Source organism: Zootoca vivipara, chromosome 7, assembly GCF_963506605.1.
Source record: "Zootoca vivipara chromosome 7, rZooViv1.1, whole genome shotgun sequence".
Classification (NCBI taxonomy): Eukaryota; Metazoa; Chordata; class Lepidosauria; order Squamata; family Lacertidae; genus Zootoca; species Zootoca vivipara.
In genome coordinates this window covers 90615748-90631471 of record NC_083282.1, presented here as the reverse complement: position 1 = coordinate 90631471, position 15724 = coordinate 90615748, and the positions used below count along the sequence as shown (strand labels likewise).

General features: G+C 45.8%; 1 protein-coding gene across 1 annotated transcript in view; it reads left to right on the top strand.

Annotated features, from left to right (window-relative positions):
- Positions 1-15724, top strand: part of LOC118088418 (tripartite motif-containing protein 54-like) — a 32462-nt gene that overhangs the window by 14278 nt on the left and 2460 nt on the right. Inside the window, exons 5-9 of the mRNA XM_060277357.1 lie at positions 1312-1545; positions 10198-10220; positions 10350-10474; positions 11505-11743; positions 12595-12843. Coding sequence (XP_060133340.1) covers positions 1312-1545; positions 10198-10220; positions 10350-10474; positions 11505-11743; positions 12595-12843 — 870 coding nt within the window. The remainder of the gene's footprint in view (positions 1-1311; positions 1546-10197; positions 10221-10349; positions 10475-11504; positions 11744-12594; positions 12844-15724) is intronic.

The window sequence follows — 15724 nt, the reverse complement described above, 5'->3', positions numbered from 1 at the left end:
CAGATACACTGAAACAGAATCCACCAGACCCTTATGTATATTCAGAGGGTGGGGGCGAAGGGAATGGGTGATGGGCTGATAGGAGTGGTAAACCTGTTGATGACTGTTAACGACTGTTAATGACTGCAATTGGTCTTGCGGGGGGTGGGGAAAGCAAAGGCTGAGGTGCTAAGGAAAGCTTGATCATGTATAATGAGATAAGAATCCTATGTCTTTGTTCATTCCAGGTGGCTCCATGGTTTTAAGCTTGATAATGTATAATGAGATAAGAATCCTATGTCTTTGAACAAAGACATAGGATTCTTATCTCATTATACATGATCAAGCTTTCCTTAGCACCTCAGCCCTTGCTTTCTCCCCCCCCGCAAGACCAATTGCAGTCATTAACAGTCATTAACAGTCATCAACAGGTTTACCACTCCTATCAGCCCATCACCCTTTTTTTTTTCCCCGACTCAGACCAACACGGCTACCTACCTGTAACATTTCCTTTGGTGTCTATGTCACAGTGCTTACCACATGAATGATTGTTGAGATGAGGGGTGGTTTGTTTTTTTTTTTTTTTAAAAGTCAATTTCAGTGGAGATGAACGATATTTGCTCTAAGACTTCGGTAAAAAGTTTCCCTGACGACTAAGCCAGAGGATTTGTCTGATGGAAGTGCACAAACTGCGTGTTCAGATAAGGACTCACCATTTAAGAACTTTTGCTAAGATGGTTGCATTGCATTAAGATTTATGTCATTAAATACTGTGGGGAGGGGGAAACCCTGTTTCAGAGAGATCTGAATTAGCTTTGCAATTTCCCCTCCCTCATATCACCTTCTCAACTGACTGTAGGTAAATGCCTTTCTGTCAAAAACCTAAGGAAATTAAGCAGAATAGATTTGGGGGAGAAGGTGGGTGAGATTCACATACTTTTAAAAAACAACAACAACAATTGCTGGTGCTAATGGATTTATGTGTATGAAAGAAAAAGCAAAGAACAACAAGTTATTTTTCCTGGAGGAAAGAAAATCTGTCATCGTTTTAAAAGTATCTCACATATTTCTGCAGGGAGCCTTTTTTTAAAAAAAAGTCAGTTTTTGAGAGGAGATGAATAAATATTGTTAATTTGCTCAAATGTGATAAAGGTAAGAAATGTTGCCCTCATTGTAGTTTTTTGCCTTAGAGAAGCTGTGTAGAAATTGTTGTTCCTGGAACCTGCTCTCAGAACGACAGACCACCTTTTGTTAAGTCTGAAATGGATCGTTTTAGTACCAAGAGACCAATTTCAGTCTAAGCTTTCTTCCCCTCCCTTTTTTTTTGAGCAGCACAACTGCAAAGCCCAGAAGCAGGCCCTGTGCGAGAAGTTTGATCGCATGTGTGCCATTTTGGAAGAGAGGCGGAAGATCATGCTGCAGAGGATCACCTACGAACAGGAGGAAAAGATCCAGCACCTGAAATCCCTCTGCAAAACATGTGGCGACCATATTGAGTCTTCTTCCAAATTGGTGGACACAGCCTTGCAGTCCATGGAGGAGCCGCAGATGGCTGTATTTGTGCAGGTTAAGTAACCGAAAACCGCTCTGCTTCCACACTCCATCCAACAAACAAGGCAGTAGGCTCAGGTGGAATCTACACACATATTTAAAAAACGTTCTGGTTAGCTAAAATGTATAGAATGAGTGATAAAAGTTGCTGGAAATGTAAAGAGAAAGATGGTGAATTTTATCATATGTGGTGGACATGCGAAAAAGTTAAAAGATTTTGGGAAAGTTTATATAATGAATTGAAAAAGATGTTTAGATATACCTTCCCAAAAAAACCAGAAGCATTTTTGTTAGGAATAATAGGAGGAGAGATTAGAAAAGAAGATCAAACACTGTTTATGTATGCAACAACCGCGGCTAGGACTTTGTTAGCCCAAAAATGGAAACTACAGGAATTACCTACAATTGTGGAGTGGCAGATAAAAATGATGGACTATGCTGAACTTGCTAGATTGACATGCAAGATTCGTGACCAGGGGGAGACAAGGTTTCAAAAGGACTGGAGTAAATATGTGGACTATATGGAGAAAAACTGTAGATCATTAAAAACTCTCGCAGGATTAAAATAAACCTTACGAATTGACCAATATGTTAAAAAAGGAACTGCAAAAAAGGGAATTAACAAGAAAACCGCATGAAGGGAGGGGGGGAAGTCATAGCTCGGCGGAGCAAGGTAAAAGATGTGAATATAAGATTTTGTATAAAAGATTGGTTTTGTTAATTTGTTGAATTTGGAAAATCGGAATAAAATGTATTTTAAAAAAACCAAAAAAAAAAAAAAAAAAAAACGTTCTGAAAATGTGTGTTTTTAAAAAATGCATTGAATTCCCCATAAGGCTCACTGTCACCATCTAGTGTCACATTGTATGTTGTTGTTGTTTAGTCATTTAGTCGTGTCCGACTCTTCGTGACCCCATGGACCAGAGCACTCCAAGCACTCCTGTCTTGAAACTTGTGAAAAACACTTGAAACTTTTTAAAATTATTTTTTGCAGCGGTATAGCTGAGTTCTCGAAGTGGTTCAGGTTTTCCTGGGCTGTTTCACTTCTGACTAGAAGTGTTTGAATGCTGCCCCACAAAAACAGCTCCCTGTTGAAAAGAAGTGTAGCATGTAAGGAGGCAACCATTTCTCTGAAAAACTGGGTTTCTATGTGCAAGAGTCTCTCTCTCTCTCTCTCTCTCTCTCTCTCTCTCTCTCTCTCTCTCTCTGCATTCAAACAGGTCCTAGGACAGGGGTCAGCAAACTTTATCAGCAGGGGCCGGTATTGTCCCTCAGACCTAGAATCATAGAATCGCAGAGTTGGAAGAGACCACAAGGGCCATCCAGTCCAACCCCCTGCCGAGCAGGAAACACCATCAAAGCATTCTTGACATATGCCTGTCAAGCCTCTGCTTAAAGACCTCCAAAGAAGGAGACTCCACCACACTCCTTGGTAGCAAATTCCACTGCCGAACAGCTCTTACTGTCAGGAAGTTCTTCCTAATGTTTAGGTGGAATCTTTTTTCTTGTAGTTTGAATCCATTGCTCCGTGTCCGCTTCTCTGGAGCAGCAGAAAACAACCTTTCTCCCTCCTCTATATGACATCCTTTTATATATTTGAACATGGCTATCATATCCCCCTTAACCTTCTCTTCTCCAGGCTAAACATACCCAGCTCCCTAAGCCGTTCCTCATAAGGCATCGTTTCCACCTTATGGGGGGCCGGACTATATTTTGAAAAAAAAATAGTGAACGAATTCCTATGCCCCACAAATAACCCAGAGATGCATTTTAAATAAAAGGACACATTCTACTCATGTAAAAACACCAGGCAGGCCCCACAAATAACCCAGAGATGCATTTTTAATAAAAGGATACATTCTACTCATGTAAAAACACACTAATTCTTCCCGGACCGTCCGCGGGCCAGATTGAGAAGGCGATTGGGCCGGATCCGGCCCCCGGGCCTTAGTTTGCCTACCCATGATGTAAGGCAATCATCTCCCTGAAAAACTGGTTTTCTATGTGCAGGAAGCGTCTCTCTCCCTTTTGGTAGGCAAGCATTCAAACATGTCCTAGGAACATAGGAAACGGCCTTATATCGAGGCAGACCATCGGTCCATCCAGTTGAGTATTGTCTACACTCCTTGGCAGCCTCTCTCCAGTGTCTCAGACAAGGGACATTCAGGAGACTTTTTGTTAATGTGGATGGCATTGCCATGTTGTCAGGTGTAGCTGGACTTTTGGATCCATTCCAGTATTAAGATTCTAATAAGTTCTGAGATGGACCTGTGAAACTCAAGGCGATGGGAACAGCTCATCGATATTGGCCCAGATATTGGCTGGAGCAGTTTTCCTTCTGCAAGTGCAATGAACCTGATTTAAAGAAACCCCAAGACTGCATTTAAGTAGCCCAAGGAAGCTGAATTGGGGGCCCTGTACACATTACACAAACCAAGCCCATATTTGCAAGTTTTGCGCGGTTTGTTGGGGTCCCCTCCTCGTTGGAAGGCGCGAACAGCTATGGAGGCGAATGAAGCCGTCCCTAGGTGACGAGTTAAAATCTTCCTCAGACCTTGGGAAAAAGCCATAGCGCAGTGGTAGAACACACCCTTTGTCCAACTCCCAGCTCCTTTCAACACCAGCCAGCACAGCCAATGCTCAGAGATTATTTCACTGGATTGATTTCTTTCACCGTTTTCATAGCCTGCCCTCCTTCCTCCCAAAGGGAGCTCAGGGTGACTCACAAGATGTTGCGTGTGGGTGTGGGGGAAGAATCTTAGAACATTTCTTAGATTTGGAATCACAACCAGCTTCTAAAGCAGCAGCAATTAATATAGATAGCCTAGTTTTCCTTTGCAAAGGGAAAAGCCAGTCTCCCTAGGCTGGAGAGAGTTCGTTGTGAGGGTGAGAGCCCCACAGGTCTCCCCTTTGCCTGATGTAGACAATGCAGAGCTAAATGGAGCAATGGTATGACTTGGGGGTGAGGCAACAGTATGAGCCTATAGCTACAAAGGTAAGGATGGGACCCTGGCTCTGTGACAAAGCCCCTGCTTTCTCTGCAGGTAGTTACAGGAGTCCAATCCAGTGCCAGATTTATGTATAAGCTAAACAAGCTATAGCTTAGAGCCCCACTCTTGGGGGCCCCCAAAAAAATTAAAGGAAAAAACACCTGGATGTACATTTCCAAAATACAGTGGTACCTTGGCTTATGAACTTAATCTGTTCTGGAAGTCCATTCTTAAACCAAAGCGTTCTTAAACCAAGGCGTGCTTTCCCATAGCAGCAGGGGACTCAATTTACAAATGGAACACACTCAACAGGAAGCGGAACATGTTCTGCTTCCAAGGCAAAGTTTGCAAACCAAAACACCTACTTCCGGGTTTGCAGCGTTCTTAATCCAAGTTGTTCATAAACTAAGCTGTTCTTCAACCAAGGTAGCATTGTATAAGATAAAAAACAGATAAAATAAAACCTACATACAGCGACAGTGATTTGTGTTGTGTAGGCTCCTGTTGTTGTTGTTTAGTCGTTTAGTCGTGTCCGACTCTTCGTGACCCCATGGACCATAGCACGCCAGGCACTCCTGTCTTCCACTGCCTCCCGCAGTTTGGTCAAACTCATGTTCGTAGCTTCGAGAACACTGTCCAACCATCTTGTCCTCTGTCGTCCCCTTCTCCTAGTGCCCTCAATCTTTCCCAACATCAGGGTCTTTTCCAAGGATTCTTCTCTTCTCATGAGGTGGCCAAAGTATTGGAGCCTCAGCTTCACGATCTGTCCTTCCAGGGAGCACTCAGGGCTGATTTCCTTAAGAATGGATAGGTTTGATCTTCTAGCAGTCCATGGGACTCTCAAGAGTCTCCTCCAGCACCATAATTCAAGAGCATCAATTCTTCGGCGATCAGCCTTCTTTATTGTCCAGCTCTCACTTCCATACATCACTACTGGGAAAACCATAGCTTTAACTATACGGACCTAGATGCTGTCTAGGTTTGTCATTGCTTTTCTCCCAAGAAGCAGGCGTCTTTTAATTTCGTGACTGCTGTCACCATCTGCAGTGATCAAGGAGCCCAAGAAAGTAAAATCTCTCACTGCCTCCATTTCTTCCCCTTCTATTTGCCAGGAGGTGATGGGACCGGTGGCCATGATCTTGGTTTTTTTGATGTTGAGCTTCAGACCATATTTTGCGCTCTCCTCTTTCACCCTCATTAAAAGGTTCTTTAATTCCTCCTCGCTTTCTGCCATCAAGGTTGTGTCATCTGCATATCTGAGGTTGTTGATATTCCGGCAATCTTAATTCCGGCTTGGGATTCATCTAGTCCAGCCTTTCGCATGATGAATTCTGCATATAAGTTAAATAAGCAGGGAGACAATATACAACCTTGTCGTACTCCTTTCCCAATTTTGAACCAATCAGTTGTTCCATATCCAGTTCTAACTGTAGCTTCTTGTCCCACATAGAGATTTCTCAGGAGACAGATGAGGTGATCAGGCACTCCCATTTCTTTAAGAACTTGCCATAGTTTGCTGTGGTCGACACAGTCAAAGGCTTTTGCATAGTCAATGAAGCAGAAGTAGACGTTTTTCTGGAACTCTCTAGCTTTCTCCATAATCCAGCGCATGTTTGCTATTTGGTCTCTGGTTCCTCTGCCCTTTCGAAATCCAGCTTGCACTTCTGGGAGTTCTCGGTCCACATACTGCCTAAGCCTGCCTTGTAGAATTTTGAGCATAACCTTGCTAGCGTGTGAAATGAGCGCAATTGTGCGGTAGTTGGAGCATTCTTTGGCACTGCCCTTCTTTGGAATTGGGATGTACTGATCTTCTCCAATCCTCTGGCCATTGCTGAGTTTTCCAAACTTGCTGGCATATTGGGTGTAGCACCTTAACAGCATCATCTTTTAAAAATTTAAATAGTTCAGCTGGAATATCATCACTTCCACTGGCCTTGTTATTAGCAGTGCTTTCTAAGGCCCATTTGACTTCACTCTCCAAGATGTCTGGCTCAAGGTCAGCAACCACACTACCTGGGGTGTACGAGACCTCCATATCTTTCTGGTATAATTCCTCTGTGTATTCTTGCCACCTCTTCTTGATGTCTTCTGCTTCTGTTAGGTCCTTACCACTTTTGTCCTTGATTATGGTAATCTTTGTACGAAATGTTCCTTTCATATCTCCAATTTTCTTGAAAAGATCTCTGGTTTTCCCCATTCTATTGTTTTCCTCTATTTCTTTGCATTGCTCATTTAAGAAGACCCTCTTGTCTCTCCTTGCTGCTTTTTGGAAATCTGCATTCAGTTTCCTGTATCTTTCCCTATCTCCCTTGCATTTTGCTTGCCTCCTCTCCTCCGCTATTTGTAAGGCCTCGTTGGACAGCCATTTTGCTTTCTTGCATTTCCTTTTCCTTGGGATGGTTTTCGTTGCTGCCTCCTGTATAATGTTACAAGCCTCCATCCATAGTTCTTCAGGCACTCTGTCCACCAAATCTAAATCCTTAAACCTGTTCCTCACTTCCACTGTGTATTCATAAGGGATTTGATTCAGATTGTATCTTACTGGCCCAGTGGTTTTTCCTACTTTCTTCAGTTTAAGCTGGAATTTTGCTATAAGAAGCTGATGATCTGAGTTACAGTCAGCTCCAGGTCTTGTTTTTGCTGACTGTATAGAGCTTCTCCATCTTTGGCTGCAGAGAATATAATCAATCTGATTTCGATGCTGCCCATTTGGTGATATCCATGTGTAGAGTCATCTCTTGTGTTGTTGGAAGAGAGTGTTTGTGATGACCAGCTTGTTCTCTTGACAGAACTCTATTAGCCTTTGCCCTGCTTCATTTTGAACTCCAAGGCCAAACTTGCCAGTTATTCCTTTTATCTCTTGATTCCCTACTTTAGCATTCCAATCCCCTGTAATGAGAAGAACATCCTTCTTTGGTGTTATTTCTAGAAGGTGTTGTAGGTCTTCATAGAATTGGTCAATTTCACTTTCTTCAGCACCGGTAGTTGGTGCATAAACTTGGATTACTGTGATGTTAAAAGGTCTGCCTTGGATTCGTATCGAGATCATTCTGTCATTTTTGAGATTGCATCCCATTACAGCTTTTGCCACTCTTTTGTTGACTATGAGGGCCACTCCATTTCTGCTACAGGATTCTTGCCCACAGTAGTAGATATGATAGTCACCCGAACTGAATTCGCCCATTCCCTTCCATTTTAGTTCACTGATGCCCAGGATGTCGATATTTATTCTTGTCATCTCATTTTTGACCACATCCAGCTTACCTCCATCCATGGTTCTTACATTCCAGGTTCCTATGCAATATTTTTCTTTACAGCATCGGACTTTCCTTTCGCTTCCAGGCATATCCGCAACTGAGCGTCCTTTCGGCTTTGGCCCAGCCGCTTCATCAGCTCTGAATCTACTTGTACTTGTCCTCCGCTCTTCCTCAGTAGCATGTTGGACGCCTTCCGACCTGAGGGGCTCATCTTCCAGCGTCATAACTTTTATATGCCTGTTGTCTTTGTCCATGGAGTTTTCTTGGCAGGGATACTGGAGTGGCTTGCCAGTTCCTTCTCCAGGTGGATCACGTTTAGTCAAAACTCTCCACTATGACCTGTCCATCTTGGGTGGCCCTGCATGGCATAGCTCATAGCTTCTCCGAGTTATTCAAGCCCCTTCGCCACGACAAGGCATTGATCCATGAAGGGGGTGTAGGCTCCTATGGTGTAATTAATGGGCCCCACCTGCTAGCCTGCTCCCTAAAATATCCCTGGTTTGCTCATTTCTCTATATAGGGTGCCTACATTCTGCATGTACTGGTTGCATGGCAACACGTGCAAATGGCTTGAGATACCTATTAGGTCCATAAATTACCACGCAGCGTACATTCGACACAAAAAACAGCGACCATTTGTTGTTGACAAAGGGCAGCTGGACATATAAAGGGCCCCATTACCTTCAGTAGCTTAGGGCCTCATCAAAGCTAAATCTGGCCCCTGATCCAGACCCTGGAGTCTCTGGGGAAAGTTCTGTGCCTGCAAACCCAGATTGCTGCTGCTGACCCAGAGTGCAGGAGAGGTTGACGAGTGTAGCAGGAAGATTCAAGGACAATCACATAAACATTGAAACATTTCAGTGTAGTGTATACAGGCAACGGCCAATTAAGATGCGTCTGATTAATGCGCGATCGCGCACGCACACTGAACCCAGAAGTGACCCCCAAATGCCATGGAAAGGGCAGAACAGAATGGAACGCTTTATGTGGGCCCCATGCACACATGCAGGGATCATTTTGTTTGGATATACAGTGGTACCTCTGGTTGCGAACAGGATCCGTTCCGGAGGCCCGTTCGCAACATGAAAAGGCCGCATCCTGAAGTGCCACGTCTGCACACGCACCTGACACAATTCAGCGCTCCTGCGCATGCACAAAGTGTGATTTAGTGCTTCTGCGCATGCACGTGTGCCGAACCCGGAAGTAACCCATTCCGGGACTTCCGGGTTCAGCGCGTCCGTAACCTGAAAAGACGTAACCCGCAGAGGACGTAACATGAGCTTTGACTGAACAACCAGAAACAGGATCCGTGCCTCTCTTTTCAAGAGCACTGGCTCTTTTCCTGCAGTTCTCCCTGACATATTGCTGTCAAAGGGGATTTTCAACTCTGGCAAATACGAAAGATCAGAAACGAGAAAGGCTTCTTTGTATTGATGAGGAGATGAAAGTTTGTCTCAGATTAGGCCTAATATAAACGAGATTATGCGACAAAAGCAAGCGCACGCCCCTCATTGAGTTTGTACACGTACTTAAGTTACATATGTAAGAGGCTCGTTTATAATTATATTTTGGGAAGGATGCACGTTCTTATGCTGCTGCAGCCTTTTCTCCTTTATAATGTGGTCCCATGGTCATCTTATAAAGTAGTTGTGTTCTGTGTTATATAAATCAAGGATGGATAGGAGTTGTTTCTTTTTGCTTTCCAATGTATTTCTTATCAATAAGAATTTTGGTGCAGCAATAGGTAAAGGTAAAGGTAAAGGGACCCCTGACCATTAGGTCCAGTTGTGACCGACTCTGGGGTAGCGCGCTCATCTCGCATTATTGGCCAAGGGAGCCAGCGTATAGCTTCCAGGTCATGTGGCCAGCATGACAAAGCCGCTTCTGGCAAACCAGAGCAGCACACGGAAACACCGTTTACCTTCCCACCTATTCATCTACTTGCATTTTGACGTGCTTTCGAACTGCTAGGTTGGCAGGAGCTGGGACCAAGCAACGGGAGCTCACCCCGTCACAGGGATTCGAACCGCCAACCTTCTGATCAGCAAGCCCTAGGCTCAGTGGTTTAACCACAGCACGACCTGGGTCCCTTTACCTTTACCCTTTACCTTTTGCAGCAATAGCAAATAGCAAAATCCTGAAAGTGTGGCCCAGGGGGAAAAGTCTGAGAACCACTGGTGTGCTGATCTTGATGAACCCAGAGGTCTGCTTCAGCAAGCCAGGCACCTCTATACATTCATGTGCTCACTGGCCACCTTCTGAGATTTTGCCAGGTATTACTAGCTATTGCAGTCAAGTGTTTTCTCGCACAGAGTTGACTCATGGACGTAGAAATGAGGGGTGGCTCTCCTCTTGCTTTGTCATCCGCTCTCAACAAATCACGATTCTTTCCATTCGTGTCTTTTCTCTCCCTACATCAGAACGCCAAAGTTCTCATCCAGAAGTAAGTATCATTCCTTGTCTTATTGCCTCTGCATACCTACCCTCTTTCCTTCCTCCCCTTCTCAAGTTTTGGGGTTTCAAAAGATGGAAGCTCTTCACCAGGGACCTGTGATTGCTTTCCTTCCTGCAGGATTTCTGAAATGTCCCAGAGCTGCAAACCTGAGAAGCTGGAGTCAGGCTATGACAACATGGATCACTACATGGTCGATTTCAATGCGGAAGAACGACTTCTCTACCAGCTGGATTTTATCAAAGGTGGGGTGGGAAGCACCCCTAGGTGCCCCCATTCAAGTTATTGAAGGATTTGAAACCAGGATTTGATTGATTGATTTTCTTTATTATTAGCTCACTCTTCATAAAAATAACCCTGTGCATTTATTTTTACTTAGTTCATAAAATTTATACACCACTTCATTATACCAAAATAATAATAATAAAAGAGGTTTACAAAAAAAGAATAAAACAATAAGCTCATCAGCAAACAAGGTTTTAAAAAAGCTGTTTAAAACATTCCAAAATAATTAAGACCGATAAGCTAAAAACAGATTAAAACACATGCAAACATTCTACATATCTGGGTTAAAAAAAAAAGTGTTTTTAGCAGGTGCAGAAAAGAGTACAGTGGTACCTTGGTTCTTGAACATAATCCATTCCAGGAGTCTGTTTGACTCCCAAAACCATTCAAAAACCAAGGCACGGCTTCCGATTGGCTGCAGGAACTTCCTGCACTCAAGCGGAAGCCGCGTCGGATGTTCGGCTTCTGAAAGACATTCGCAAACCGGAACACTTACTTCCGGGTTTGTGGCATCCGGGAGCCGATTTGTTTGGCAACTAAGCCGTTTGGGAATCGAGGTTTGACTGTTCAGTGAAGCCCTGCATCAATAGGCAGGGAGTTCCAAGGTGAATATGAATTCTCAATACACAATGAAACCCAAGTACATGGAACCAGAAGTAGGAATGGATCAAGAATTCCTATTCTGGAGTCCAAAGTCCACTCTGGGATTTCGATGGAGCATGTGGATCCAGATATCTAAGTCCGCACAACACGTCGTAAGCAGTCTTCAGATTGCGGTGGCTAATTTCATGACCTCCAGAGGATGTTGAAGAGCAGCTCCTGCCACCATGGCCAATGGCCAGTGACTATGGCAGTTGCAGTCCAAGAGTGTTTGGGGTGTAGAGCATCGGGGCAGGAGTAGGCTACCTTAGACGAAACTTCTGTGCAACAGCTGTGTGCCACCAGCACCTTCGCCTTCATGCTGTCTTTTTAAAATCCCCCCCTTTCTAGTTGAAGAAGAATCTGAGCCAATGGCAGAGGAAGATGGAGCCTCTGCCGAGGCTGAAGATGCTTTGGCAGAGTACGGGGCAGCAGCTGGCGAGGGACGAGAGGACCCTGAGAAGGAAGAGCAGGCTCAAGGAAGAGCCCCAATGACAAATGAGACGCTGAGCAGTGGGGTGAAAGCTACACCGCAGGCTGGGACAGAAGTCCTGGCTGGCAAAGAGGACGATTTATGGGGTGGCCAGCAGGTGAGATCCAGATCTAGGTTCCTTGAGTGTGACGTGGGGCTGCTCTCAGGAGGCAAGAAGGGGGACATGGGAGGTTCAGGCTCCTCTGTCTCCTTGGGCTGTGCACTTGACCTGCAGCATTTCTGCTTTTCTCATAAAGGGTTAGGCGTGGTAGAAAGGCTAGCTAGTTTTCCACGGCATTTTGTCCTGACATCTCAAGGTAGGGATAATCATAGGATCATAGAGTTGGAAGAGACCACAAGGGCCATCCAGTCCAAACCCCTGCCAAGCAGGAAACACCATCAAAGCATTCTTGACATATGCCTGTCAAGCCTCTGCTTAAAGACCTCCAAAGAAGGAGACTCCGCCACACTCCTTGGCAGCAAATTCCACTGCCGAACAGCTCTTACTGTCAGGAAGTTCCTCCTCCCAGGCCTCACCCCTCAATGACTCTGCTTCACATTCTGAGTATTTTTGCCTAGATGGAGGATAGGGGTATGTGGATGTGTGAGTGTGCATAGAAACCAGATAAACAAAAATAAACTTTTTTGCTCCACCCACTTTGCCTCTGGCCCCTTCCACCACTGCCACGTGGCCCTTAGAACATTGACCAGGAAGCAACAGGACCGTCTTACTCATTTGAAAGGAAATAAAAGAGGCAAATGATGGCATATACAGGCAATTATCACAATAATTCATTTTTTCCATTTGAGTTTTTAAAATAAGATGGCTAATGAGTAAAAATCAAACTTGTTTAATGAGCTGTGTCATTGATTTTAAAGGTGTTGCAAAGTTTTTGAGCTCAAGAGTTGGGCAGAAACTTAGGTTTCATTGTAGCCTTTCATCTTCTCCTGATTTTTTCTTTCTTTCAGAGTCAGCTGGATGGGGAGCTCCATCTGACCGGCTCCAGTCCCCCAGCGACCTTGCCAGAATGCAATTTACAGAGTAATGTTCTCACCCAAGACATGGAGCAGCCCAAAGTGGAGGGAGACGCTAGTGAAGCCTTCAGCACCACGGACAGCTCAGCAGAGACCGAGGAGAGCAGAGGCCTGGGCAGTGGTAGGGAAGGCGAAGCTGGTCATGCCCATCTTCTGAACGGGATGGCATCTGCCACCAGCCAGGTCAGTGGCATCATGAAGCTAGTCTTATTTGTGTTGGTTGTCATGTCACTCAACTTTCTCTGCCCCTTTTTTGGGGGAAGCTGTAAGCATTCTCAACTGGCAAGGCTTTCCTTTGGTGGGAGGAGTGTAACATGTAGCCAGGCTCAGAACGGTTGGCTCCTCTTCAACTGTGGACCTTCTACCATTCATCCTCATTGGATGTCCCCAGGTTCTAGTGTTACGAGAATGAGAGAGAGAGAGAGAGAGAGAGAGAGAGAGAGAGAGAGAGAGAGAGAGAGAGAGAGAGGGAAGAGCTTTCCTCTTTCTATATACGTACCAGACCTAAGCCTCTTCCACATGCCTCTCCTCATCTCCCCTCACCCAGTCTTTCTTTTAAAGCAGGGGTGGCCAACTCCCAAGAGACTGTGATCTACTCACAGAGTTAAAAACTGGCGGTGATCTACCCCGTTGGGGGGGGGGGTTCAGGTCAAAGTTGTAGGGCTTTTTTAGGGGGGAGGAAAGCCCCATTTCTTTGGGGTGCAGGGCAAAAATGTTGAGCTTTTTTTTAGGGGAGCCAAAGTTGTTGAGCTTCTTTGGGGGGAGCCACTGATCTACCAGTGATCTACCACAGACGTCCAGTGATCTACTGGTAGATCATGATCTACCTGTTGGGCGTGCCTGTTTTAAAGTTAAAAAAGCACCAAGATGCTTCAGTCTTTTCTCAGATGGGAATACACAGTTATTAGGAACATGGCAGCTGTTGCATTACAGAGTATAAAAAAAGAAATAAACAAAGATGCACAACTGTTTCCTGAGTTTAATCTTCAGCCTATCCGTGATCAGGCCTTTGGAGAATCTTGCTGTGGCTTTTGACCTCACCCCTTCTCAAGGGGCAATTTTGTGCCACCCAAGGCCCTTTAGGCTCCATTCCATTGCAAGATTGTTAATTCCTGCTTTAGCAGCCAGCACAGTGCAGATGCAGCTGTGGACGTGGGAAGGGTTAAATCAACCTTTTTGAGTCCACGGCTCCCTTGACCAACTACATTCTCTCTGCGGTAACCCTGTGGGGCTCAGGAGCCCAGTTATGCCACCCCTTGCCTGCAGAGCTTGCAGCCTCTCCCCTTTTTCAAATACCCCCCTTGTGGAGTTTTCCCTCAGCCTCCTCTCCTCGGGAGTCCTTTGAACAGCTGCAGCTGCTGCCCCTGGTCTCTGAGCTGCCCCCCACTGCCCCACAGAGAGGTGCCTCCTCATACTGCCCCACAGGGGCCTGGGAAGCACCCCCCTGGCCAGCCCCAGACGCATTATTCACCTGGGGAGCTTGTAGCCAGGGCTGCTGCAACCAACAGCTGTACAAGCCTTTGGGAGGAGGCAGAGACACAAGAGGGCATCCAAGGAGGGAGGGAAGAGAGACAGAGGCCAGTGTTGCCCACAGCACCCCTGACCACCATTCAAGGCACCCCAAGGTGCCACGGTACACTGTTTGAAAACCACTGGGTTAAATGATCAAGCCACGGCTTGGCTGCCACAAAGCGAGTGCAAAGTGGCCTTGCTTCTGAGAATAGCTCTCTCTTCTCTCTTCCTCCAGCAGGGATGATTGCAACTGGGCATTTATTTGGCTGTTTTATTTTAGCAACAGGGAGCAGGTGTCCTAGAACGGTGCCCACAATTGCATGCGGGGCAGGGGCCCTTCTGCTCCTCCAGAGCCCATTCAGAGTTAAACCTTGATGCCTCTCCAGCGATGATTAAACTCTTCCCTCCCTTCGCTTGCTTCAAAGAGCTGCCTGGGCTGCCTGGCCTTGCAACGGACTCTTGGCGAGTCTATTCTTAGCTTCTCTTGTTCCATCCTTCCTCTCTTAACAATACCTCAAGTATGAGCCACACGTTTCATCTGCCAGAGCTTTCACTGAGGTAGGAGCTGGGGCTAAAAGGGAGAGCCTCAGTTTCTGGAGGTGTTTGCACCTGGGTTGATGGGCCCAGAGGATGGTGCCAGGTGTCGTTTGACACGTATCCAAGAGGGGGAAGAGTGCTGTTACCTTCAGGTCCTGTTTGTGGGCTTCCTATAGGCATCTGCTTGGCTGCTGTGCGAACTGGGTGCTAGACTAGATGGGCCTTTGGCCTGATCCAGCAGCCAGGCTCCTCTTTCTGACCTTTAAAGCCCTAAACGGCCTCGGCCCAGTATACCTGAAGGAGCGTCTCCACCCCCATTGTTCAGCCTGGACACTGAGGTCCAAGCTCACTGTGAGATGTGAGGTTACAGGGAACCAGGCAGAGGGCCTTCTCGGTGGTGGCGCCCGCCTTGTGGAACGCCCTCCCTTCAGATGTCAAGGAAATAAGCAACTATCTGACTTTTAGAAGAAATCTGAAGGCAGCCCCGTTTAGGGAAGTTTTTAATGTTTTATTGTGTTTATAATATTCTATTAGAAGTGCCTCCCAGAGTGGCTGGGGAAACCCACCCAGATGGGTGGGGTATGTATAAACAAGCAAGCAAGCAAGCAAGCAAGCAAACAAGCAAGCAAGCAAGCAAACAAACAAACTTTTAGAAGACACCTGAAGGCAGCCCTGTTTAGGGAAGTTTTTAATGTTTGATGTTTTATTGTGTTTATAATATTCTAGCAGTTCGAAAGCACGTCAAAAATGCAAGTAGATAAATAGGAACCGCTACAGCGGAAAGGTAAACGGTGTTTCCATGTGCTGCTCTGGTTCACCAGAAGTGGCTTTGTCATGCTGGCCACATGACCTGGAAGCTGTACGCCTGCTCCCTCGGCCAATAATGCGAGATGAGTGCGCAACCCCAGAGTCGGTCACAACTGGACCTAATGGTCAGGGGTCCCTTTACCTTTAATATTCTGTTAGGAGTCTCCCAGAGTGGCTGGGGAAACCCAGCCAGATGGATGGGGTATGT